This window comes from Vanellus vanellus, assembly GCF_965231255.1.
Source record: "Vanellus vanellus genome assembly, chromosome: 6".
Classification (NCBI taxonomy): domain Eukaryota; kingdom Metazoa; phylum Chordata; class Aves; order Charadriiformes; family Charadriidae; genus Vanellus; species Vanellus vanellus.
This window is the reverse complement of record NC_138911.1, coordinates 16,468,203-16,494,816: the sequence shown is the minus strand read 5'-3', so window position 1 is coordinate 16,494,816 and position 26,614 is coordinate 16,468,203. Positions and strand designations below refer to the sequence as shown.

Below are 26,614 nucleotides of genomic sequence, written 5' to 3'. Positions count from 1 at the left end.
CACCAAAGCTGGCAAAACACAACAACAATCTACATCCAAAATCAGGGCCTTGACCACAGGAAATGCTCACACGAAGATTCGAGAGCTACTGCAAGCAGCAGTACCGTAATGCTTAATGAGTATATGGAATATTATTTGTTAGGATACTGAGGAAGAAAGGCATAAAAGTTAGATTCCTGTCCACTGTACTAAGGACAATTAGGACATACATTAGTAAGACACATGCTCAAAGTCCTGCTGTAAAAATCAAAGTTCCTCACGCGCCCATTACATCTCAGCTGTCACTGGTGACTGCAGACACCGTGTAACTGCACACACATGGTGGGGTAGAATGCACTGGCCTGGCTACCTAGATGTCCCTGAAATCCCACCAAACTCCTAGTTCTGCCACATGGCAATGCTGAGAGGCACCTACACACCTGCCCTGGAGCAGTGATCAGCCACGATCAAAGCACACAGCACTGCATGTCAGTGCACCTCTTGCTCTGTGCTCTCTGCTTGGTGTTTTGCTTTCATTCTGGTTCTGCTGGGGGCTGCCTCACATGCTGTCACTGACTCCAAAGTTCAGCCCTCATCTGGATTTGCTGTTTTTACTTTACCTCCAGGCTTCCTTTCAGCAGAGGCAATAGCTCCAGTTTGCATACTGAGTTTATAATGCACAAAAAGAGACAAACATTGGTTAAATTCATTTTTACCGATTACTTTAGCAGAGATCTGTGCTTGTCTGCCTACTATTGAAAGCAATTCTTCTAGCACAGTGCATGGCCAAACTGCCTTTCCATCAGCCCTCCTCTTCCCAGACATTCAGCATCAGTTTCAATACTAACAAGTAAAATGCAGTAGTACAGCACTTCCAAGGAGGAAAAGTTGAATGAGTAGCTACTGCAGGGACAGTCTAAGCTTTCTGATGTGGACTCCACACTGAAGTAAGCTGTATTCAGAGAAAGCCATTGAAAAAAAAGCCCCAAAGGTAATGCTTCAAAGAAGCAAAATCAACATCACCAATATGCCTAGAGAAATGGAGATCTCTCTCAGGGGTGAATGCAGCTACAGCACCTGAGATATAACCCACATTGTTCACAGACTATTGGCACTCCACCTAGCTCCTCTTTCTGAAGTCCTCTTCATCTCTGCTCTCTACAGCTGACAGTGCAATAAGCATTTGGGCTGCATAGTAAGTAGCCATGATGATGAAGCGCGAGTACGGCACAGGAAAGCAGAACTTGTTAAGTGCAATGGTCAGATCCGACACCATGAACAGCATCGCGCCGATGCAGGCCGAGAGCTTGGTCCATGTCCAGAGGTCGTTGCACAGCTGCACACCGGCGACCGCACGCCAGCCCATGAAGCCAATCAAGGCGATGTAGACAGCTACCAGGTAGGTGAATGGGCCTGAGAGGTAGGAGTACAGGAAGGCATAACAGGAACTGGAAACAAGGCCCATCAACAAGCCAGCTTTGAGGTCCAAAGGCTTCATGCCGAAAGCTGAAGAGTACAGGATGTGTGTGATGGCGAACATCAGCAGACCTGGAAAGAGGCATTGACATAGTAAGTGTGACCTTTTATCAGTGACTGGCAGTTGGTAGCAGGAGAAAACATGTGGCTATATTGGGTTTTAAATATACCGCAACAAGCACAGGCTTAGATGTCCTTACAACCCTTAAGACTTTTCAGTGGGAACCATACTGATCACTTGGGACCATTTTAATATAAAAATCTGTGCATAGGAGATCAGCTTTAGCACCAAGCTCCTGCCCTAAGAAAAAGCCCCAGCACATCTACAACTGCAGCCAAGTACAACTCTGTTGTGATGCAAGCCTTTTTGCTGAGGCCAGGTGAACTAAGCTGCTGCAGAAGGAACAAAGCTTGTTTTTCAGGTGGTTCCTCCTCACTTGTTTTGGATGGAAGGGTGGGGGCAAGGCAGACCTAAGATCATCCCCTCTAACTATCCAAAGTGTTTTGCTCATAGATCACGTGTGGAACAGGAAGGCTGGAATGAGAGCAGTGTAGGAACAAAATGCGAAAAAAGATACTGATCCCTCCAAACCCAGACACAAAGCCTGACTGTATTTAGCCAGGAACCCAAAGGCACTCAGGGACTAAATCTGGCTTCTACTCCATCCTCTGCCCATAGCTAGGAGAAACCTAAGCTGGAAAGAAGCAGCTAGCATATTTCAGGGGCTGCACCAATGTGATCTGCCAACGATTTTATGGCTATTTGCAAGATTCAGATGAACCTTAGCTGGAATCAATCAGTGAAAATAAAATGCCAGCTTCCCTTTGAAGTGCAACACCCCTGAGAAATGCCAGATGTGGGTGTTGGAAGGTACTGCCCATATGTTATTCACTTGCCACTAATCCATTAGACAAAAAATGTCACAATGCGTTGGTACAGCTGCTGAATACTAGTTGTTGTGCCAATTGTAGATAATTGGCCCCAAAACTGAGTCCAGGTCCTCTGGTTCCCAGATCCGCACATGGTGCAGCTGCAGGCTGTCCCACTTTATCCTGGCAGGGTTATTAGAGGAGCTGGAACTTTTCATGCAGCTCTAAAGCATGAAATGAAGAAAAGAATCCGGGAAGCTGAGTCCTCCAGCAGGACACTTGTTTACATTTAAAGCATGATGCTGTGGTGTAAAGGGCAGTCACTAAAACCTGCTGCTGGCAGATATGTCTTCATCCTAATACTCTTATGTTGAGGTAGCTCAAGGAAAGGGAAGTGTCTCCCTGCCTTTGAGGATGACCAGATCAGACATCCACTGAAAGCTCAGCCATGGTGGGATGAGAGAGGAACCCGCAGGAAGGAGGGGGCTAGTGGGGATCTGGTCTGCAAGGTGAGGCTGGAGAAAATGGACAGTGTGAAGGGGAAGAAAGAGACATGCAAAGAAAGGCAATGAGAAGCTGATGTTTCACAGAGCTATTAGACATCATGGGCACAGCACTGAGGAAACTGAGGAGGGATTTAGAATAAGAGCTGTTCATAGTGTTATAGTGCATGAAAGGTTAGAGCCCTGGGGGCGGTAAGGAGAAGAAGGTTACTTTGCGCTAGTAGTGAGGAGTGATTTTTCCTTCAATGGCATTATACAGAGAGTGTTGTCCTTCATGCAGGTAGCTGGAAATGAGGAGGAGGATGAGAGGAGGACAGGATGTGGCAGCCAAGCAGAATTCCAGAAAGGCAGGAGGAGTTTTGTGACACATGGTGAAGCTGGTCACAAACAAGACAGTCAGCTCCCAGGTTTGCTTATTCAATGCCCACACATCAAGCCACGGACTGGGGAAACCTGTGATGGCTGCACAGGAAGGGGGGTGCATTTCTCTTGTATTTCTCAGCCTTTGGCTCGGCCCTCCCAACCACATCAGGCAGATCAGCCCTTCTCTTCTCTGTCCACTTCCTTCCCCCTCCCTGGCCCCGGAGTTTCCCCTTAGGCTGGCAATAAGTCTTTTTTGTTAGTCCCTGTCTTCTTCACCAAATGCATTAATTGTTTCTAAGTGCCTGTTATCAAAGGAGGTGGATGTTCACGCTCTAAAGTATCTTCTACATGCAGTAAGACACTAGTCAGAAAATAGCGTGTTATTAGTGGACTGAAACAGCAAAAGCAAAAAAAATAGTGTTCCAGCAGCAGGTTCCCAGGCTCTCACTTCCCTATAAAGTAATGAACAAATGCCCTGTTATAAACTCATTGTCTCAAAAGCTATTCACATCAGCTCAGTTCCCAACCCTTTTTTTTTCAGCCTGAAAGCCGTAGAAATTGAACAGAAAGTACATTTTTATCTATTATTTCCTCTTATTCTCCTGAGATTTCCAATTCTCACAAATTATGATGTCAAAAAGTTGAATATTGTCAGTTGTCAACAACAGCAGCCTGCTGAATTTTAAATAGGAGAAAATACGTTTTGCAAGAGAGGTGAAGGATGAAGTGGGGTGGTGTGCTTTATTTGCTAACAGCTGAAACAAATATTAACACTTCACTATGGAAGGTGGTAGCTCGGATCAGCATGGACTGAGGCAGGCAGGAGACAGCCAGGATGAAGGCTGAGATTTTCAGTGCTCCAAGAAAGCTTTTAACAGAATCACAGAATCACAGAATTATCAGAGTTGGAAGGGACCTCTAGAGATCATCTAGTCCAACTCTCCTGCTAAAGCAGGATTGCCTAGAGCACATTAACAGAAATGTACTCTAGGTTTAGACACATTTTTCTTCTCCTTAAGAAGAAAAATGTGTCTAAACCCACAAAGCAACACTTCTCAGTTGTGAAACTAGGGTCAAAAATCCAACTTATTTGCAGATTAAAACACATTAACCAGATACAGAGTTGCTGTGACTGGTTGACCTTCCTCTAGCACTAAATTGGAGAAGGAACTCCGAGGTATCCCAGCTACATGGGAATGGAGAAGCTCAAAACAGTTCATGTACAAGAACAGTCATGGTGAGAATCAGGCCTTGAATGTTTTCCAAGCCACAGCTCAAGAAGCAGCTCCAGGAGGCAAAACAGAAGTACAAGCAGTAGGGCTGAGGGGACCTGCCGCTGAGCTGGGTACCCCTGTTAGGAGGAGGTCCATCGGTGGGAATGCCAACACTCAGCACAGAGGGGACGGCACCCCAGGAGAAGGCCAGAGCTCCTCAGCAACATGTCCAAGGTTCAGCCAGATAGGTCCAATCCTCAGGGCCTAATCTAACCCCACCAAAATCAGTAAAAATTTCTACATGAACTTTTAATGAGATTGGGATAAGCCCTTGGGAAGCAGGATTAAAGCCAGATTCAGAGCATTTGGCCTTTCATATCTGGCATTGCACACACTTCCCTCAGAAAGAAAGTGCTTGTGGGAATCCCAGAATAAAACTAAATACTGACCTCATGAGAGGGGGGAAAAATAAGCCTTTGACTTTCAGAGCTGACAACAGCACAAATCAGAAAAGTTCCCTCGTCTCATCACATTTTCCAGTGGGACAGTCTCAGCAGCCAGTTAATGGTGGGTGTTAAGTGAGACCCCTCTGCTGGTTAAATTAACTTCAGAAACCCCACCAGACAGTTTAGTGAAGGACTCGACTGCTGCTGATTTCTTGGGACAGTCCAAGGCCAGGGAGAGTGTTGCTGCAGGCAGGTTCAATGTGGCTTTAAATGATTAATCTAAATCATTATGTTCTAGTCTGCAAACTCACAAAATAAAACAAGCTTGTTTTGCTCTGAGAGATGGGGATCTGCCTGTAGAGAAGACAGGCCATTGTGGTAAGGTTTGTCCTTGATTGCCCGTAATTCACACGTCTAGCAAAACAGACATGTCTTGTACAACAGGTTGCATGATTCATACTGATGAACCTGCAATTAGGACAAGATTTCTTATGCTTTGGTTTCTAGCATCCACTTAAACACCTCCCCCAGGCTACGGGCTTGTCTATCAAAACATAAGGGTCCTCTCCACCTGTTCTCCACTGAGGACCTTTGCACCATGTGTCCTATTTCTGATCCTTGTAGCAAAGGGCTGACAGATCTCCCTGCAGAGAGACAGGAGGAAGATACTTCCTGTAGCTTCATGGGAGCTGCTGAATGCCATAAGCATTTCCTTCTCTTCCCCAGGGATTCTGCCCATGCCACCTCCCCAGCTCCAACCAGCTGTGATGCTGTGACCATGTGCCAGGAAGCCAAACCTGCCCCAACCTCTCTAACCTCAAGAGAAGCTCAAGAGAAAGACTCATCCATGATGTGACTCCTCGAACCGTGATGGATTTTAGTCAAGGGATGAGTGCTTCCCACTGCCTGGGGGCTTAAGCTGTACATGAATAAACAAAACATGTGGCCTAGCAACTCATTACTACAAAAAGATGGTAACAGCTGGACATTGTGGCACCCCTTTAGGACTGATACTGCACTCACCGTGAATGAAGTATCCCTGCTCCTGCCAGATGAGAAAGGCATCTCCCACTGCCGAGAATATGAGACCCGCTAGGATGCGGCTGGCGCTTCGGTGGGACACTAAGAAGTTAATTCCATGAGCCAGAAGGAAAACCCACAGGCAGAAGATGGGCAGACATTTGATGAGGGCACTGAACCAGGAGGGGCTGGAAGTTGGCAGCCAGAGGACAAAATAGACACAAGTGGCTTTAAAGAAGGGCACCAGTTTGGGGCCTTCACTCTTCACCTAAAAGAAACAAACATTAAAAAAAGAGGAATTAATAGGATCATCATAAGCTTCAGTGGAATAAACTGCATAACAGCACTGTCTCCTTCCTTTTGAAAGCTGCTCTTTCATCAATACTGTCAGCTAGAAGTGTTTCTACCCTGAGAAAGGCTGGTTGAACTTGACCGTGATCCTTAGCCTAGACCTTTGTGACCCTCTTGTTGAAAACACTTCTTGGCTGGTAAGAGGGAGTTTGGGTGGTGGAGATCAAGGAAGTTTTAGATACCTTTTCTCTTTATTTGTTCTACTGAAAATATTTAGGCCATTAGTCAAACTCCTCTGGTGGTCCTTGCTACCTATCTTGTGTTTAGACTAACCCCTTTTATACACCTCCTTTCCTGTAGCTGTGTAAATACTGCACTCCCCAGGAATATCCCAGCAGCAAACAAGCCAATAAAAGTGCAAATCTTCCCTCCTATTTTGGTGAATCCTCTTGCTTAGCCAGTTGCTGATCACCCTGAGGATACAACCTCTCTTCTAACCCGTTCTCTCTCCTGCCCGGTAGTCTCATGCTTGCAGCTTGCTGTTGGCATCACTACATGACTTCAAAACCCATCACATCAACCTCCCAGGTGAGGATGTCACTTCCTCAGCTGACTAATATCAACATCAATCACATGTTGCTTTGTTCTACCATTACACTAATAATATACTGCCCATATTGCAGCAAATGTTTTGACTCAGGGCCCTTCTGTGTAAATCCAGACACAAAAATGCAGCATGAGCACTAAGCTACTCATAACAAAGCCACAACAGAGGCAGGGCACGGAACTACAGACTCCACAAGCTGGGTCTGCTCTTAATACACACTTAGCTGAGACCACTCTGGACAGTGATAAGATACATATTGTGTCCACCTGCCCTCCTGTGATACTTATGCATTTCTGTGCAGGTGGCAAAAACCCCACATGAGAAACAAAGCTATGATTTTATTTTCTCCTGGAGTACAGCTGAAGGTCAAAACAAGCAACAAAGAGAGAGATTGTGACTGCCTCACGTGCCTGCCTGAGCTATGTCCTGGGGTCTTTTAGGAGGCCTGTTTCCTCCTGCAGCTAAGGCAGTGCAACTTCCAGAGCTCCCCTGCAAGCAATGATTCACTCCCAATCTTATTTCTTTGGTCAAGCAAGATGTAGTTGCTTGATAACACGACTTCCCACTACTCATGGTGAAAGCACACAGAGGCCTTATGCAGAGGAGGATACAGGGGAAAACTTGGAGGCATCAGAGCTGGAGTTCACACTGCAAAGTCCATCAAAATGTGAACATCCATGTACGACACTCTGGGATTGCTTATCTCGCACAAGGAGTCCATGCTCCAAAAACCTGCAAAAGAAACATTGGTCTTTTTTTCCAAATCACTGGCCCTATTTCTGCTTTCTGGATCATGGGACATTGCCATGACACAAAACCAGTGTCTGTCTTCCTTTGATCCAATGTGCCTTGGTGGAGATACCTAGACCAGCTGAAGACTGCACAGCAAATGTCTCCGTGCTTATGGTTCTCAATTAATAAAGCCTAAACTCATCAAAATTCAGGAGCTCTTACAGACACAAGCAAAGGGAGTCAGGTGAAGCTGGAAGACAGAGCCAGAGGCAATGGAGGGCATCTTCACATGCAGTACCTAAAAAGAGAATGCAATCTCTGAAGCAGCAAGACCATAAATAAAGGGCATTCCAAGAAGACAGTGCTTTCAAATTTGTTCTCACATCTGATGGAAATTTCCCCAGCATATCAGCAGTTTCTTACTAGTAAGGTATTTCATTATTCCTGTATACATTATTCATAGGCTATTGCCAACACAATTTTTTAAACACTTCATTAAACAACCAGGCTACACAATTCACTCACAAAAGGACATCAGCAAGCCGTTAACTTTCTTGTATTACATGGGGAGCCCGTCGCAAGTCCTCTAGTTAGGTTGTCTAAATTAATCACCATTTACGACTTCTTGTTTATATTCCTTGGGAGAATTTTGTCAGCAAATAAAAAATGAACTTGAAATAAAAGTCATAAAAGCCCACGTAGTCTCACAGCACAGGGGGTGCCTGGAAACTATCAAGTATCATAGGGGGAAGAGTGAAGCCAAGCTTCCCCCTCCTTCTGACCCAGCACCTTGCCCTTCTGAAGTGACACATCAGCCTCAGACTATCCAAAGCCACTGCCTGGCTCCAGCTCTGCCTCCTGCCTTTCTGACTCTTTTTTTTATTAAAAACGTAGTTGATCATATTCATCCTCTCACAGTTGCAGGCAACAGATGACCGTGCTTCTGGAAGGGTTTTCTCCTCTTTCCCACCAGTTGTGGAGGATCCCCACCACACCATAATGAGCCCAAGATCTTCAGCATGGAGAACTAACAACCTCCAGAGCTACAAAGTGCAAAAGAATTTGCAGCATCAACAGTGCTCCAGTTCCCTGTAACAGTCTCAGCTAAGGTAGGTAGTTTTGTACCTCTGAAGACAAAAGCTTGTGCTGAAAGATACAGTTCAAGTTCAGCCTTGTTTGCAACACCGAGGCACTGTTAGAAGCATACAGAAGAGTATCAGGGTTAATAAACACAGGAAGTTTTATTTAATACCACAAAGAAAAACACCTGCTAGGAGCAGTTACCATTACAGTCACAGCTTGCCCTCCCCTGTGTGCATGCATGATGAGACAGGTTTTAATTACACTTGTCATTCTCCCCAGGAACCTTGCCTTACGGAATATAAGATAGGCACTTTTGCAGAAAGATTACATTTGCTTGGTAAACTAAAAATTACCATTTCTTACTATTTCAATGTGAATTTTCCAATACCAGCCATCATTATTTTAAAATTATGGTTTTTATTATTTCCATCCTAATAATAATTAAGGAATTTTTCAGGCATAAGGGGTCAGATTCCAGTCTCAGGTACTCACCCGTAATCCTGGAATTTACAGTGTTATGGAGCCCTCATATAAGAATAACCTTGTATATCTAGAAGGGCTATAGGCTTCTCATCATTAATGCTTTATTCCTTTACACTTTTTCTACAAGTATACTTCAAATGAGTTATTTCCAAACATGCCCTTGATCATTACTGAATGCTGCAGCTCAGTGGAGCCCCTGTTATGGCTCTGACCAAAATGAGTGCCCCATTAGGGACACCACTTGCTAAGACAGAGGTACCTGCGCAGCTGAGGGCTGGGCAGCACATCCTGCTGGGATGGTGTGGCACTGAAAATACTTGGGACAAGTCTCCCAAGAAAAACTGAGGCAACCAGAGGGTGAGGCTGGGGGATTGCCCTCTGTTTGGACATGTGGCTGAGTCTTGGGAAGAGGTGATGGGGCAACTTGCCACCTGGAGGACAAGTCAAGGCTGGTATTGGGAAACCATGTACCAACACAAGTGGAGGCTGTGGCTCAAGGAAAGCCAAGCATATAATCCATGACTGGACTTGCCTGTACCTCAGGGAAGGGAACATTATTTCTTGGCTGCGTGGATAAATTTCATCAAACCACCCATCTCCTTTGCACCTGTGTCTCAGAGATGGAATGTGAGATGGGGCTGTGCCATGGTGTTGGAAAAGGAAGCACTTGATGCAGGTGACGATCTTTTTTGCTAATGTATGTGATTGTCATGGCTTTAAGCTGGGTTTTGCTATTTTGTTACAAATTCTATTGCATATCTCTTCCTACTTTTTTTCTTCTTCCACTGCTATTTTACTCTGTGCTGAAATGCAGTACAGAAAACATCTTGAATACAAGACAAGGCAGTATTTCCAAGTCTTGAGTTTCTAAACTAAGCATAATTTAGGGCATTTTCTCAACTGCTATGGCTACTAAGTTACTTAGAGTCTTTACAAATTAGTTTAAATTGCTGTAAAGCCACTATCTCCATATTTGTGGAATTACAGTGAAAGTATCATTTGTTGAATTATCTATATCCAACAAAATCCAATAAACCCTCCAAGACTTAGGCAGACTAGGAGGAAATTGTGGCCTGGCTCTCACCAAGACATTTTGGACCAAATGATCTCCAGAGGTCCTTCCAACCTCAACCATTCTGTGATCTTCAAACAGAACATGGTATTAGCACATGCAGCGCTCTGGAGGCTCAGGGCTTGGATATCCACTTCCCTGCTAGGGATTCATAGGTTTACAGTATCCAGTATACAGCATATGGTTACAGCGGCAGTGGCTAAGGGAAGATCAACTGATGTCATCTACCTGGACTTGTGCAAAGCGTTTGACACTGTCCCACACGATATCTTGGTCTCTAAATTGAAGAGACATGGATTCGACAAATGGACCACTCAGTGGATAAAGAACTGGCTGGACAGTCGCACTCAAAGAGTTACAGTCAATGGCTTGATGTCCAAGGGGAGACCAGTGACGTGTGGCATTCCTCAGGGGTTGGTACTGGGACTGGTACTGCTCAACATCTTTGTCGGCGACATGGACAGTGGGGTCAAGTGCACCCTCAGCAAGTTTGCCGATGACACCAAGCTGTTTGGCGAGGTAGACACGCAGGAGGGGATGGATACCTTCCAGAGGGACCTGGACAGGCTGTAGATGTGGGCCCAAGCCAACCTCATGCAGTTCAACATGGCCAGGTGCAAGGTCCTACATCTGGGTCGGGGCAATCCCAGGCACAAATACAGGCTGGGCGGGGAATGGCTGGAGAGCAGCCCAGAGGAGAAGAACCTGGGGGTGCTGATTGACGAGAAGCTCAACATGAACCAGCAATGTGCGATCACAGCCCAGAAGGCCAACCGTATCCTGGGCTGCATCAAGTGTAGCCAGCAGGTCAAAGGAGGTGATTCTGCCCTTCTACTCCACTCTCATGAGACCCCACCTGGAGTGCTGCATCCAGCTCTGGAGTCCCCAGCATAAGAAGGACATGGACCTGCTGGAGCGTGTCCAGAGGGGAGCCACGAGGAAGATCCGAGGGCTGGAGCATCTCCCCTATGAGGAGAGGCTGAAAGAGTTGGGGCTGTTCAGTCTGGAGAAGAGAAGGCTCTGAGGAGATTTTATTGCGGCCTTCCAGTACCTAAAGGGGGCCTACAGGAGAGCTGGGGAAGGACTTTTTACTAGGGCATGTAGTGATAGGATGAGGGGGAATGGTTTAAACTGGAAGAGGGCGGGTTTAGATTAAACATTAGGAAGAAGTTTTTCACTTTGAGGGTGATAAGGCACTGGAACAGGTTGCCCAGAGAGGTTGTTGAGGCCCCATCCCTGGAGGTGTTCAAGGCCAGGCTGGACATGGCCTTGGGCAACCTGGTCTAGTGGGAGGTGTCCCTGCCTATGGCAGGGGGGTTGGAACTCGATGATCTTCAAGGTCCTTTCCAACCTAAACCATTCTATGATCCCTTCTTGTTTTGTCTGTTCTCATTCTGCTCCAGTTTGAAATGTTGCTTGTTTCCTTGTTGCTGTTGTTCAACAGTGAACAGATGACACTATCACACAAGTATTCCAGCCACGCTGTGATTTGGTATTGGTGTAAGACATCTTGAGAGGTTAGGCCAGCCGATGAAGAAACACAGTTACAGAAGTGGCAGACCTGAAGAAGTAACTGTGGGTAATAAGGACTGACAAAAAGTTCCCAATGTGCAAAATACAAGTTGTAGCACACAAAGATGACCAAAATCTTCATACAACAGTTCTTAAGCTATATCTGCAAGTTATCGGTTACTCCCTCAAGAGTGCAGAGGTCCCTGCTGGATGCTCTCTTCTTGCACCTCCCTGCTATGCAGCACTAGGGAATGCTCATGATTCATGTCTGTATAAATCAATATTCACTATGGTGCATGACCTAGGGAACATCTCTGCTGCTCCTCAGCAGCACAGACGGCCTGTTCTGACTGCTGCAGGCACATAACTGAGCCAAAAAATTTACAGCTAGCTCCTCTACCCCAGAATAAGCTGCATCCACAGAAAAATGGCTACATTTGTAAGACAGTGTCCTCATTTTTTTTTTAACATTTTGGAGTCAGTTGTCTGTATCTACATCATGAGTGGGATGAAGAAAATCCAGCTGCCACAGGAAGGGAGACATATTGCTCCTGAGGTACTGAAAAATGTCAGAAGCTTGTTGCTTTGAAATGCTAATGTTGGACAAAGTTCACTGTTCCTAAGCCTTGCACTGGTCCCAGAAACAACGTGGAGCATCAAATAATGCTCTTCTCTCTGCAAGACCCCTAAATCAGCCTGCAAAGAAAATTAATATACAGCCTCTCCAGCCACCAGCTGTGTGCCAACCTGCTGTGAGGATACGGCGCACACCCATTGGGCTGTAAAATGCTGCTTTCCAGGAAAAGTGTTTTAAAAATAATACCCTAGCTATTCCATTGAGCAACAATTCAGCATGCCTGTGCACACTGGCCAAAAAAAAAGCTGGGTTGTTGTCCTCCACCCATTCCTCCCGGCAGCCTTAGCTGGCAGAGTACCATTTTGCGTATCCACGGCTGAGCTGTTTCTCCTGGCTTTTGGCATCCTGCATCGTGGATCCCACCTTGGTTCTGCCCTACTGTGACAACAGCTCTTTGCCCCAGTTGTGCGCCGATAAATATTTATGTGGCTTTGTTTCCATGTATTATCCTGCCATGCAAGCCCATGGCTCGTGTTTCTCATTTCCCAGAACATGTGGCTCTTTGCAAGGCACCGACAAACCTTTGTGCAGTCCGAGTCACAGAGGGAGAGCTGCTTCAGCCTGGGGATGGACCACAGTTAGGACAAAGTATATGTGTCTGCAACAGGCTCTCATCTACAGAGCAATGGGGAACCAATACAATTACCCATCAGGCTGAGCCTACAGAAGACCCTTCTTTGTGCTTAACCAAAATCAGTGGACCATAAGGAGAAGCCCATGTGTGCACAGATCCTAGCCAGAGGTAGCTGATTTTCTGCTGAATACAACGACCCATCAGCTTTTGCTGAACCAAGAAGGAATGCAGCAGTGGTGGGAAATTCCTGGCCACGAACCCGTGTGAGCTCGCTGCAAAGCTGCCATCCTCCTGGACTTGCTTGCTCATTCCCACCTTTGCTCAGATGGTGCAACATCAAGCCTTCTGAATGTGTACAAACTGAAATTGATATAAAAGAGGTTTTTTTTAGGCGGGGGGGCAGATGTGTGCATAATAGGGAGGATTCAGCTGTTTGGTATCCAAACTCACCACTTACATCTTCCCTATCCTCAGTGGGCACAGGTGCCATCACAACAACCAGCCTGGGCACAGAGCAGAGGCCCCAGCGGCCACTTTCTCCACTCAGCTCTGCATCCCTCCTGGGCGGCTTGCAAAGGTGAGAGAGGACGAGACAGATGAGACATAATGGGGCCAGCCAGTTGACACTTCTCCCTCCACAGGGTTGCTGAAATATTAGGGCTGGCTGGGACAGCCCTAACTGGTACACCCTGACAAGTGTAGGTGAGTGCAAAGCGCTTCACCTCCAACTCTGCTCTCCTGCAGGAACAAACATGCTCCTGGGGGAGAACCGATTGCCTTCTGTCAAGTAAGGCACTGGCTCATACATGCCCCAAGTTGTTCCTCAATAAAATTCTGAGAAAAAGTGCTTGTTTATGGAGGGTGGTGAAGAGTTACTGAACCAGCCAATCAACCTGCCTGAAATACTGTGTTGGTGCAACATATTTGTGCAATTAATAAGAGGGCTTATGTTTGTGTTAGAGGTGCCACGGGCCAGGCATCCAAGGCAGATGGCTCCTGAACAGGCTCCACGTGCTGCAGGAAATTCAGGGTGATAGATAAACGCTCAAGTGTAGACAAGACTGTAGAGACTCCATCTAAAATGGGCTTATATAATAGCTAATAAATCACCTGGAAGATGGTACGTGATTTGCCTTTGGGAGAATGTGTGTGCTCATAATCCTCTGTCTCCATCATGCTTATGCCATGTAGTGAGTTCCACCAGGCCTTGTGGTGCTTTATTGCAGCTACTGGCACTCCCCAGCACAACTCAGGGCCTCCATTTCTCCAGTGAGGGTAATGCAGCGAAACTCAGCTCATGCTTGGCTGTTCAGCCAGACCTGTTTGCAAGTGGTCAAAAAATCATGGGTTTGTCTGACAGGAGAGCCTCCATCATTCAGTGCAAGCCAGAAGTAACAGGGCTCGGCCTGAACGCTTCCCACCTGCAAAGGGACCACGTAAAATAGGGCTGGTTTGTTCGTGTCTCTCATCCCTCCCTCTTCCCCAGCAGCCTGGGTACTCTCTTCCTCTCTCCAATTAAGCAAAGTAAGCTCCATCCACACTTCACAGCTTTGCTCCACAATGACTGACACAGAGTTGAGAGCTAGAAATACTTGACTTCTTTTTCTTAAGACCAAGCTGTGGGTCTTTGCCAGAAAAATACAATTAAAAATTTGGCATGGGCCCTCACAGTCCTTCGGTGGTGAACTCAGATATATTGCTGCACAAGTTCTTGGCATCAGAAAAATCACCCTTTGGTGGAGGCAAGGGGGAGCAGGCAGTGGGTGAGGATTAATCAAACTGGCATCTGACAAGGACCGCTGTGCAGGGCTGGGCTGCTTCACACACAGCAGCACACAGAAACAAGAACCGCAACAAAAAGTTCAATTTCCAAGCCAAAATTCTGACCGACTTGCAGTCACATTCAACCTAATCTCTGGATTAACCATGGGGGGGATGAAAACCTATCAGCACCGAGGTTAAAATCTTCCAGATGAGAGTCTTCCCCCCAGAAGCAGAAAGAAGGGAGGAAATTTGGAGCAGCAGTTTCCCCGCAGCCACCTGGCAGCAGGGCACGTGCCGCCTGGCAGCAGGGCAAGGTTTGTCTGCACCAGCCTCTCTCAGGGAAAACCACAGCTCAAGTCGCTGCAGCGCGGCAGCACGACTGGGCACAGGGGGGCACGGCACGGCCACCCAGCTGAGCGGCAGCAGGCAAGCGTCGAGAACGGGACATTTTGTACGGAGCCAGCTGGGGAGCACGTGAGCAAGGCTCATCGTGTCGTGGGAGTGCCAGCAATACGAGATTGCAGACGCGGCTGTTGCAAAGGTCTCTTTCCTGATGTTTGCTCTCTGAGTGCGATTTCTCAACCACAGATGATAGCTGTCTGTCCTGAGCTGTAGCCACTGCTCAAGAGAAGTCAGTGCTACCCAGTGCTTTATGTTAGCCATGCTGTGATCTATCACCAAAACCCCCTACCATCTGTTGTACGGGAGTAAGTTTCTGGAGGGAACTTTCTAGGATAGGTTTTAGGAGAAAATTGCACTGAACACACAATGTATGAAGGACATTGAAATAAATGACCTGAGAAGGTAAAAGTGATAGGCATTAGACAAGCTTTGTGGCCTTCTTCAGAGGACAGCAAAATAGCTGCAACCACTAATTCTTGTGCAGTGGTCAGGGAGGGAAACGAGCAATAAAAGACAAAGGTGGCAGGCAGTCTTCACTTCTGCCCCTTCCCAAGTTAAGGCAGGAGGACCCAAACTGCCACTCACAAGCAAAGCTACAATACAAATACAACAGCAGTCCCGTCTTGTCTTGTTGTTTAATGAAGAAATTAAAAAGTAGAGGTGGGTAGTTCTGGAGCCAAGGAAATAATCCCCGCCGCATCAGGGCACTGCTCGTGCCACACATTGCATCAGAAGCCCACTCCTGCTCCTTGCCTTTTTAACCACAATATTGCCCAAAGCTATCTTGAGACACTGGACCACGGTGCTCCTTCCAGCAATTAAGGAAGTTATAGCATCCATAAAGGTATCTCCTGGGCTGAATAGAAGAAATCAGGTTAGCTTGGCTAACTGTGGTCAACAAACTGTGCAACAGTGTGTCCAGGACCTGCCTCCACTATGCAGGACCTATTGTTACCAGCAGGGAACCCTGATACCAGGCAAAGTGGGATACTGCTGCAGCCGCCAGTACTTTAGAAAGTCAGTCAGGTATCTGCCCTTGGCTTCCTTGGACCTCAGAGAAGCGTTCAAGATGGCAAAGCCTTTCTTTAGCAGATGTTAACTCATAAAAATCAAATTATGAACACTTTTCACCCAGAACTGAAGACTCTGCTTGGATGTATGTTGTTTTGCTAGGGCCTGTTTGGGTTGGGTTGGGTTTGCATTTTGCCATTACCAAGCACCATCTGTCCTGTCTACTGGACTAGTACAGGACCACAAGCAGGGCTATTTTAAAAAACATTTTTTACCCTGCAGTGGTAATAATTGACTCTACTTATGTAGCAATCCTATAGCTGTCAGCAGTTTTGGAGATTGCCTTCTGAGCGCAGTCGGCAATGTACCATTGCCAATGACCAACAATGTTAAACCAGTCAAGAATTCAAATGTCTCTGCAGGGCCGAAGGAGCTTTCAGGGTAGTCCACTGGCTGTCAAAAATTAAAGAAAAAAAACAGCATTTGCCTGCCAGCATCTTATCTCAGAGCAAAGATTGCTTTTCCCTCCTGGGATTCCAGATCTTCTTTTTTGTATACCAGAAAGCAAACCTCTCAACATTTCCTTTGCTGTAACACTCACAAAAGAACCCCTTGCAGATGTTTAAAGATCTGTACCAAAATGGATCTGTCTTTTCACTTTGCTTATCAGAGCTGCAGTGCTGCCACTGCAAGGGCATGCACTCTTCCTCAGTGAGCAAGGTCAGGTGGGGCTTCGTCCCCTAATGCTGCCCATCAGCTCAGGGGGATGCTGTGAAGCCACAGGGAGCTTAAGGAGCCAACCAGCACCCTGGGATGCACAGTCCGTAGCTGTCCCAGGCAATTCCTCTCAGCATGGGAAGGGGCAGTTATTTGGCTTGTCACATTAAAATCCAGATAAAAAATTTCTACTGCTTATGGAAAAGTCTCCGCAACCCATCCTGGAGATCGTTTCCAGGCTACAAGCACACATTCTCAGGAGACTTGTCATTATTTATATCACACTCTTCTGTGAAAGAGAATGCAGATTTCTCTTACCTAGGAAAAAGCAATGTTAGGTTTTATGTTGCTCTGAGCATTACCTTGGAGGGGCTGGGTAAGCCCAGTGTGCTGGCTGTGGGGCATGGGGCCACAGCAGAAAGCAGCACCCCCTTGCAAGGTCCGTTGCTGCAGACGAATGCCACACACTGATATCTGCCCCACAAGCTGTGTGGCAAGACAGGGGCCCCTCTCCAGTCTCTCTGAAGTGGGTGCAGACTCAAAATAAAATCTCCCAGGGAGAACTGTCAGTTCTTTCCTTGTAAGCACCAAGGGCAGGTTAAGCCCCAATGCAGTGAGGGATTTGCACAGAGAGTAATTTGTCCCCAGAGCTGAAATCCACCTTTTTCCTTCAATCTCCCATTTCCAGCCTTATTTGCACCCAACAGCCCACTACAACATTTATGTAATTGTTGGAGGGCCCCAGCCACCCCATCGCTCAACCACAGCAGAGGGGATGCATGGAAGATTGGGCGCTCAGGGAAAATGGGCACTTGGCAAAGCTCTACCCTGCCACATGCTGCTTTGCCAGTAGGGATTGGTATTTGGAAGGGAACAGAGGCCTTCCATCCAAAAGCAATTTCTTCAGCAGACAAGACCTCATGTTACCTACAATCTATGGACCTATGCAGATCTAAATGAAGCGTGTTGAAGGGATTGGTGCTGTCACAGCCCCTTAAGATAACAGCTAAAGAGCAGAGAAGGCAGGTGGCACATGCCAGGCTATACTAGCCCTACCAGCCATTCCCAAAGATGTGCCAAGGGTGAAACCGCCTCCAGCACCCAAAAGGCACTTTTGCGGCTCACCTTTCTGGCCGCACACCAGATTCGTATACACCTGGCAGGTCAGGTTTTTGCAAAAGCAACAGGAAGGGAGAACAGAGAGAGAAGGGGAAGGCAGCTTCCAGTGGCTGGGAAAGCTGGCAGCTCTACACAAGAGACTCTCACTGTACAAATCCCCTCAAGGTGCTGCAATAAGATCACCAAAATCTGGCACAAGCAAGCAAGGTGGTGCTGGGAAACCCAGAAAGAACAGTTCAGCTTGTCTTGTGCCTAATGGAAAGCTGAATTAAATCCTCTGCCTGCGTATCATGTCCTGCAGGCCAAAAGCTTGTGGAACACTGATGTTAAAGACAATTAGAAGGGAAAATAGCAATGTACCCCCAATAAATATGTGTATTGAGAGAGGTGCCACTCTGGTACCTTATAAAAAAGCAGCAGCCCTCCTCATGTTATGATGGGACCAATATGCTTTAAGAGACAGGAGGAGGTAAGGTCAAAATATGACAGTGGAGCCACAAATTTTATTTCCAGTATCTATTCTTGTGCCAAGATGTTGTGACCTGGGCAAATCAGCATCAGACACAAATCACATGAAGACAAATAAGACTTTACCAGCTAATCTCAACAGATGTAGGGTGGGCAGGTGCAAACATTAACCTGTGTAAACACTAACCCATGCACTCCCAGGATTTACACTAATATATCAAGGGTTTCACTTGCAAAATCCCTGCTGTAATCAGGCTGCATATACAAATGCGGACCAGGATCACAAATGAGCATGCAGCTGGTTAATAGGGTTATGCCCTTTGCATTGAGGGTGCAAGTCCACAGATGCATGGGACATTAGCCAAGTGGAAACTTCACAAACATCAATTAAGTGATAAACTTGTCATCATGATTGTTTTATATCAGGGCTGCAGGGAAAAGCCATGCAACTTGCTTAGTTTCTCTTGCAATGGAGCACAAGTCAGCATTGCTATCCAAGCACCCTAGCTGGCTCTGATTTATGCCATAACAAAACAAAAAGACACAAGCATATAGGGATACAGCAGCCAAGCTATGGTCACAGGCTCTCAGCTGGCACAAGCCCGGTTCTGCTGAAGCCATGGGAGACAAAATGACTCATGTAAGGCTAAGGATCTGCCCTGCGTGTCTAGTATGTGCTGAAAAAGGTGCGGCTTGCTTAACTTCAAACTTACCCTCAATCTCAAGCAACAATTCAATCACAGGCTACTTGCCACTAGCAGAAACGCACTCATTCAGATACGTTATTGGAAATCTAATGCCTGATGCCAACTGGCACCATATCTGTCTCCAAAGCTGGTGTCTGGTGAGGGGCAAAAAATGGAACCTCACCATCCAAACTTGACAAAAGTCCCAAGGCCAATTCAGTAACATGGCTTGCCTCACCTTCCCTTGGTCTTGGAAAGTATACATGTTAGAATAATCTATACAAATTAGTTTTTGGGAGAAAGCGTAGGCTTTTCCATAAGATCACAGCAAGGTGAATCAAAACAACCACTGTCCTTGTTAACAGTCAGATTTGCAAGAGAAGTCAACCTGCAATGTTAAATTAACATAAGAGAAGACATAAATTGCATTTACCCAGAGAGGAACTGCGCCCTGTGCGATTCTGGGTCAAAGTCTGTGGTGTGAGCCCCCAGGCCCTCTGCAGGTCTCTGAAATCCTTCCCACCCCAGCACACTTGAAATCTTCCAGGAAAGCTCTCGCCCAGCCCACCTACCACCTTGCAGTGGTGTGTAATCATCTCGTAGACAGAGTTTTCTGCTCCATGGCACCCAGATACTTGTTTACATTGAGCTTTACATGGAGGGATGCTCCAGAATGACACACTTGTCATACAGAAACCTGCCATTAGCTTAAACACTATTTAGATTATGGCAGTATAAGAAATGGCTATAGGAAGGGCACAAGCAGGATAGAAGAAGCAATAACCGTCACCTTCATTTTGGGCATGCTGCAGTAAGAAAAACCTACATCTCTATTGTAATGACAAATCTATTGGGCATTGTGTGACATGAAGGGCAGCAGGAAAATGATGTGCTAATATAATAGCCACTTGGGCCTCCGGGAGGGAAGGGAGTTATATAACTAATAATCTTTTCGCGATTCAAGAGTTTCCACATGCTAGCAGAAGACAGGCTCCAGATGCCATCTTTTTCTAGGAGTCTAATTTCACTGGCATTATTATTTCCTTAGTATTATGCAGTTACCCACAGAGAAAGATAACTTTGGCTCTTCTATCGCACTTAGTGTATTTTGGATATAGAGAACGGAAGAAATGAACCTCTGTCCATTCAGAGGAATTATGTGTAAGCATAGGCTTCTGAACTGGACCCATAATCTTAATGCACAAAGCACACTTTGAACAACAGGCACTTGTGACTTGAGCGATATACTTGAGTTAATGAAGCCTTTAATCTACAGCACTGCCTGCAGCAGTGATTGGCACTAACTGCTTAATGCAGCCACACTGGGACTGGGAAGAGTGTGAGAGAAGCCCGCACTTTGTAGCCTCCAACTTCAGTTACCCATATCTAAGCCCACCCTATCATAGCAACAGCTACAGCAAAGAATGTCAATGTCATAGGAAGAATGCGCAAGTTCAGTCTGAAAAAATAAATCATAGTATGTAACACTATGCCTGGGCTCTAGCTGGCATAAATCAGCACAGCTTTTTGCTCAGGAGAACCCAAGCTTTTAGGCTTTCCCAAAAGATGTAACTGACATCAATGTTACTAAGATCCTGCTAAGCTTACCTAAGGTGATGATTCCCTCCCTTACTTCATTGAGTTCAGATGTTTAGAAATCTTTTCTACAATTCATTTTAATTGGTTTGGTTTTTATACAAATGCTTTATTTCCATAATTGTCTATGTGGTATATAAATGTGCATGTTTACAAGCCTCCTGGATAATAAAATCCCAATTTATGATGTATTTAAGTAATAGGGAAAATTACAATGAAAGCAACAATGTTGGGTATAAACAAAGAGAACAAGTAAAATTAACCTCTCTACCGTAAGAGTTACCTCTGACTTAGACGGTTGCTAACACTTTATTCATTAATGCAGAAATAATACATCCTCTATTTAAGAAGCAAAGTCTGAAACAGTTCAAAGTGTGATCTGGCATTCTTGTTTTCAACAGCAGTTTGAGGATTATGGAGCACACTTTCTAATAATAAACCTTTAAAACTATGCTTAGACCTACTACTGCTACAATTGCCCATAGCGCAGAGTCTCTAAGCAACGTGATTTACATCAGGTTTCTATATTCATCTGGATTAGTGTGGTTTGGACCCTCCTCAGAAACTCAAATGATACCCACCCAATTCGCCAGCCTTATTCAATATTTGTTGCTCATTGTTACACTTCCAGATCATACATTTCAGGTTTTTTGCCCAGTTTTTGTAAGTGAACTCCATAGTCCCCCACAGCAACATCCTGCATCTATCCAGAGGGTCGACAGAGGCTGTTCCCAGGAGGGTTGCTGGCTGCTTCCCACCTAGGGGCGAAAGGGCCAAGGGCTCGACTTGCTTGATGCAGCCAAAACAACATATTCTTCCCCAACTCACCTACCTCAATTTAAAGATGCAAATAGATCAGAGGACAAAAGGGAAGGGATGGAGATTGTTAATATATGGCTTCTGGGCAAAAATCTGTCCCAAACAGGGAGTTTCACCTCCCTCCCACACATAGGACTGTGCTAGGCCAAGTAAAAGTCAGGTATGGAGGGAATGTTGTAGGGATGAGAGCCCAGAGTTCATCTTGCTCAAAAATACACGCCAGTATCATCTATAACTGACCCCCAAAAGAGACCTATTCTCAGCCAATTAATGTCTTTATATTTCCCATGCTCTGTTTTCCTTAAGGTGGTGTGAAGCCCTATACTAAGTTTAGCCCTAACTTTAGGGCAAAAATAAGGTTCCTTTGAGCAAGGAGCATTATGTAAATGCCAGAATGACTGCGTGTCTCCAGGCTCATCTCCCGGACACTTGCATCCCCTGCAATCATGGTGCCTGCTGGGCAGAGAGGTCCTTAGGGCAAGGGCTATCTCCCACAGGCTCACGCTACAAACTGCTTAACCAACAGTGGAAAAAGAAAAAAAAAAAAAACACAGGACAAAAATCACTAACGAGACTGTCTCAGAAAGTTAAGATGGGACCAGTGATGACTGAACAAGAAGGGAATTAAACCTCACATATGCATGAAGTAAACGCACCATTAATTAACACTGCTTTCCAACCACAGGCTCTGAGCCCACACAGCTTTATGCAGAAAAAGCAGCTCTTAATCAGAGAGGTATCAAGAATAATACTTTTTAAGCAGGATGCTCCTGCTTGCCTAGCAGAGTAAGCAGTGAAAGCTTCCCTCCAAGGTGACTTCCAACCAGAGTGAGCACTGCTCACCAGCTGGAGCAGGACCGGCAGACAAATGCATCTTCCCTGCCACAACCCAGCACCATGCAAGTCTAGACTCTGGCACCGGCATGACCCCAGAGCTTTATCCCAGCTGAGGACCTGGCACAATACATTAAACGGTATTTTGGCCCCAGACGTGTTTATTTGTGGGCATGCTCCCCCCTCAGCACATCTGAATTCTGCAGCACCAGAGACAACAGCTTGGCTACCTCTGCACAATGCCGCGGTCTCTCCGGGCGCGTGGGGCGGACATGCCAACCCCCCCAGGGCCATGATGCACACCTGGCAGCCAGCGCAAACAAGCAGTCCTAGTCGCCATCCCTCCCTAGCTCCCTCTCCATGGTCTGTGCCTCCTTGCGTGGTCTCTCCCAGCTATCAGTTGTACAGCAGACCTGGAGCTCGGGGTTTCTGACTCTTGTTACAAGACTGTCCTAAAGAAGGAAAGAGGGGGAGATGCACTCGGCTGTGCTCTTCTAGTGTCCTCCCCATTGAGGCTGGTGCTGCAGTGTCCTGGGAGAGGACATACACTGTAGACAAATCAATTCCTCTGGCTAACTTGATTCTGTCTCAGGTCCTACCCCCCAAGAGAGCATCTCCATCATGTGTCATAGCAATGACAGCCGTGCTGGCTCCAAACGCCCGGTCTATCTATGTAGCAAAAAGGCAGTGCAGTACAGACATAAGGCCTGGGACCAAAGAGTAGCACCTAGCTGCGGCCAGACCAATTGCCCACTGCTGTTCCCTTCAGCAAGCAACTTCCCGGTGGGAGCCCAACAGCTGTGTAGCCACCCTGCTTCTCACCCCCTACACTATGCTCCCAGGCACATCACCATTTCAGCCCGCCCTTCGCAGACCACAGCACAGCTAATGCACTCCTTCAGAGGAACAGCAATGTGAAAACCCACTGAAGGTGATGTGCAAAGAACTGCTCCTTAACAGACTGAAGGCTTGCATCTCGTTTTTTATGAGCTTTTTGGAGAATGAGGTGCCCTCCCACCTGTACAGCCACGGTAAACAGCTGCAGCTCTGGTCACAGCTCCTGGTCTCATCGTCCCTCCAGCTCTCCGCAGCTTCACACCTGCATTAGTTGCCTTTGGTGAAGTAAAGAGTCGGTATGTCATGGATGAAGCCAGAGCAAAACCATGTTTTGTTACATGCCAAAAGGGCAAGTGAAGAAAGCAGTTGTTTGGGTATTTTTTCCATTTTTCCTCTCAAGTTACCTTCCTAAAGCGTACTTTCTGGTGTAGGTGAAGCCTTCTGGTCTGAACTACGTACACCCTTCCCAACACATACTCATGCTTTAGTCATTTGCCTCCGCGCAAAGCTCGGTTGAAATATACTCTGCAAGACGACCCTGATTCACTAGCCAAGTACTGCCTCCTGTGGATTATGAAACAAATTCTGCCAGGTTTTGAGCCGTTCCAGCATTGTCCCAGCATAAGATTTTACTTCTGAGGTACACATACATAATTGACTGTAACCAAAAGCACTACTTAAGGATGAATTTAGCTTATGGCACAGAATCACAAAGATAGCAAACCTTTTTAGTTATTTTTAAAAAGCATTTAAAAAAAGTAAAAAAAAAAAAAAAAAAAACTTTGGCACTACAATGGTATAATTTACAAGCTACTTCCCTCTGTCTCTCAAGATAAACGTCACCCCCAGGCTGCTGATGAACTTACCAGGTACAAGTTAATAAATGGGGGAAAATTCATCTGATTTATCAGACAATACAAGCTGATGTAGAGACAGTACTGGCAAAGCAATTTAAAAGTTTTGAAGCCTGTCTTTGTGAGTTAAGAATGGGAAAGGGATGGGATTTCTACCTGCAAGAGAGAACGCAATGGACCGGCCATTAACCACAATATTTCAAAACAGGATGACAATGGATCTGCAAGGAACTGGGATACCAGCAATAGGTGTTCAGTGCCGCCACAAAGCACCAGACAACTTCCCCACCAACAGTTACCTATTCTTACGGCACGCATTAGTCTGCCAGTGTGTTCAGACAAATCCCTTGCTTTCTAGAAAGAGGAACATGCAAAGCAGCGTATCTAAAAGCGCAGCTTCTCTGCTGATCTGGCTGAAAGCATTTTGTCTTCTTCCAGCATTGAAACACCTTTCAGCTACAGGGCCAGGACGTGGTATTGCTGGTCCTGCCTGCCGTGAGCCACAGATACTTGAGTTACCAGCCTTGCCCCATCAATCCAGCTGTGCTGCTACACACGTCGCCTATTGACAGGACAGTGGCAAGTCGCTACCTTATTGCTGGGTATGTTAATTAAGCATCATGACTCCCCCATGAGACAGGCAGGTGACACCATCCCCATCTTATGTCGTTAGATGCTGGAAATGCCAGACTGGCTTCTCAGGGGAGATGAGGTCCTCGGCAGGAGGTCACCCAACCTACAGCAACGTCTATCCGGCATGGTGGCCGGCCCAAGCTGTCACCTGGACAGCAAAGCCACCTCCGGATGATCAGGCGGAGGTGCCTGCGAGGGCAGGGAGGCCGCGGGAGCAGGAGGATGCTCCCGGGCGCTGCCACAGCACAAGCCCAGGGCAGCTGGAGCAGAGAGGCTCCGAGCAGGTGCCTTCTACCTAAAGCGGACGTATCACAGACTCTCTTACAAATCTAAATGACAAGAGGAGGAAGAGATGCAGACCCACCCAGGGACCCGCACCGCTGGAGCAACAGCTGCCGGGGGCGGCACCGGCGCACGCCCAGGGCCGGGGTGAGCACCAGGCACGCGGGGGGAGGGAGAGGGGGTGTCTCCGCCAACGGTCGGGCGCGCGCGGGGAGCGGCGGCGGCGGGATCGGAGCACCCACCGCCTCGGGGACCGGGTAGGGAGCACCGGCGATGGGGTTGGGGGGAGAAGGGGAGGTACCGCCTGGGGAGGGCGGCTGTGGGAGGGGGCGCGGATTCGGTTCCGTTCCGTTCGGTTCCGTTCCGTTCGGTTCCGCTCCGCTCCCCCCAGCCCGCCCGCCGCGCGGGGCCCGCACTCACCACGGTGACGGGGGACACCATGTCGGCGGCGGGGCGCGTTCTGCGCTGGCTGCTGCCCGCCCTGTCGCCTGCCCGGCCGCCCGACCGCCGGGGCGCTTTTTTAGACAGCGGTGACGTCACGGGAGAGGGGGCCCCCGCGGCGAATGCGCTGCGGGGAGGGGGGGGGGCGGTGCCGGCCCCGCCCCCGGGGCGGGCAGCGCGGGCAGGGCAGGCAGAGCGGGCAGGCGCAGCGCGGGCCCGCGGCCGGGAGTGTGTGCGGTTCGCTCGGTCCTCGGCGGCGGCGTCAGTGGCGCCGTCCCCCTCCCGGCGAGGCGCCGGCCAGGCAGCCGGCAGGGGCCGGGTCCTGCGCTGCGTCCCCTCCCCGGGGACGGCCGCAGCGGGGACGCGGGCGGCGGGGTCCCGGGGGGGAGGCGGCGGGGTGCGCCCGGTCCTTGTGAGGCCCGGTTGCTGCCCGTTGCCGGGCCCTGGGGGAGGCACAGGGGTTCCCTCCCGAAACCGGGCTCCGCTGTACCCCATGCCGTAGCAGGGCGCGTTGCCTTCTTCCCTGCAGCACTGGCGAGGGATCGCTTCTCCGGCCGATCGCTCTTGGCTGGGGAGAAGCGTCGGCCCGTTCGGCAAAACGGGAGGTGCCCGCCGAGGCCGGGTCTGCCGCCCGCCCGTCGGTAAACGCCCTGCAACGGCAGCGCCTCGGAGGATCGAGGACATCCCCGGGCGGGGCAGGCCCCCGGCCTTGGCCCCAGCACCGCCCAGAGCTGACGGTGCCGGCGGTACCAGGCACGGGGCGAGGGGCAGCACGCCCCATACCCCTTGCCCTGTCTCAGGTCGCTCCCGTCTCGGCGTCGCCCTCCGGCACGCCTGGTCGCCTGCCTGTGCCCGCACCCCCCAGCCCCAGTCTTTCCCCTCCCTTGCCTTCCCCTGGCTTCCTGCCTCACGCTCTCCAGCTCCTGCCCTTTCCTTTCACATCCCTATTTCTTGCATAGACAGGCCCTTGTGGTCTTCCACCCTTTCTGCTCTACCTTGACTCCTCACCACTCCCCATTTTTCCTTTCCAAGGGGCTTCTCTTATTTCGCAGCTGCCCCCTTAACGTTTTTCATAGCCTCCATCTTAAGACCTGCTTGGCAGATCCTCTCTCTGCAGGGCTGCCCATGTTTTCCAGCCCGGTTCCTGCTCCCAACGGCTGGTAATGACCCCTGTGCCCCCCCGCAGGAGCAAGTCCTTCCCAGCTCACCTCCCCATCCCCATCCTCCTGCCAAGGTCATCCAGAGGCTGCAAAAATGTTAGTGTTGGCACAAAGACAGGGTGAGGAACG

General features: G+C 48.0%; 1 protein-coding gene across 1 annotated transcript; it reads right to left on the bottom strand.

Annotated features, from left to right (window-relative positions):
• Positions 1–455: 455 nt before the first annotated feature.
• Positions 456–25,359, bottom strand: TMEM86A (transmembrane protein 86A). Its single transcript, XM_082485288.1, has 3 exons — positions 25,305–25,359; positions 5,875–6,139; positions 456–1,527 (listed from the first exon to the last, which is right to left on the bottom strand). Exons 1-3 carry the CDS (start codon positions 25,323–25,325, stop codon positions 1,100–1,102), a joined length of 714 nt encoding a protein of 237 aa, XP_082341414.1. The 5' UTR covers positions 25,326–25,359; the 3' UTR covers positions 456–1,099.
• Positions 25,360–26,614: the final 1,255 nt, after the last annotated feature.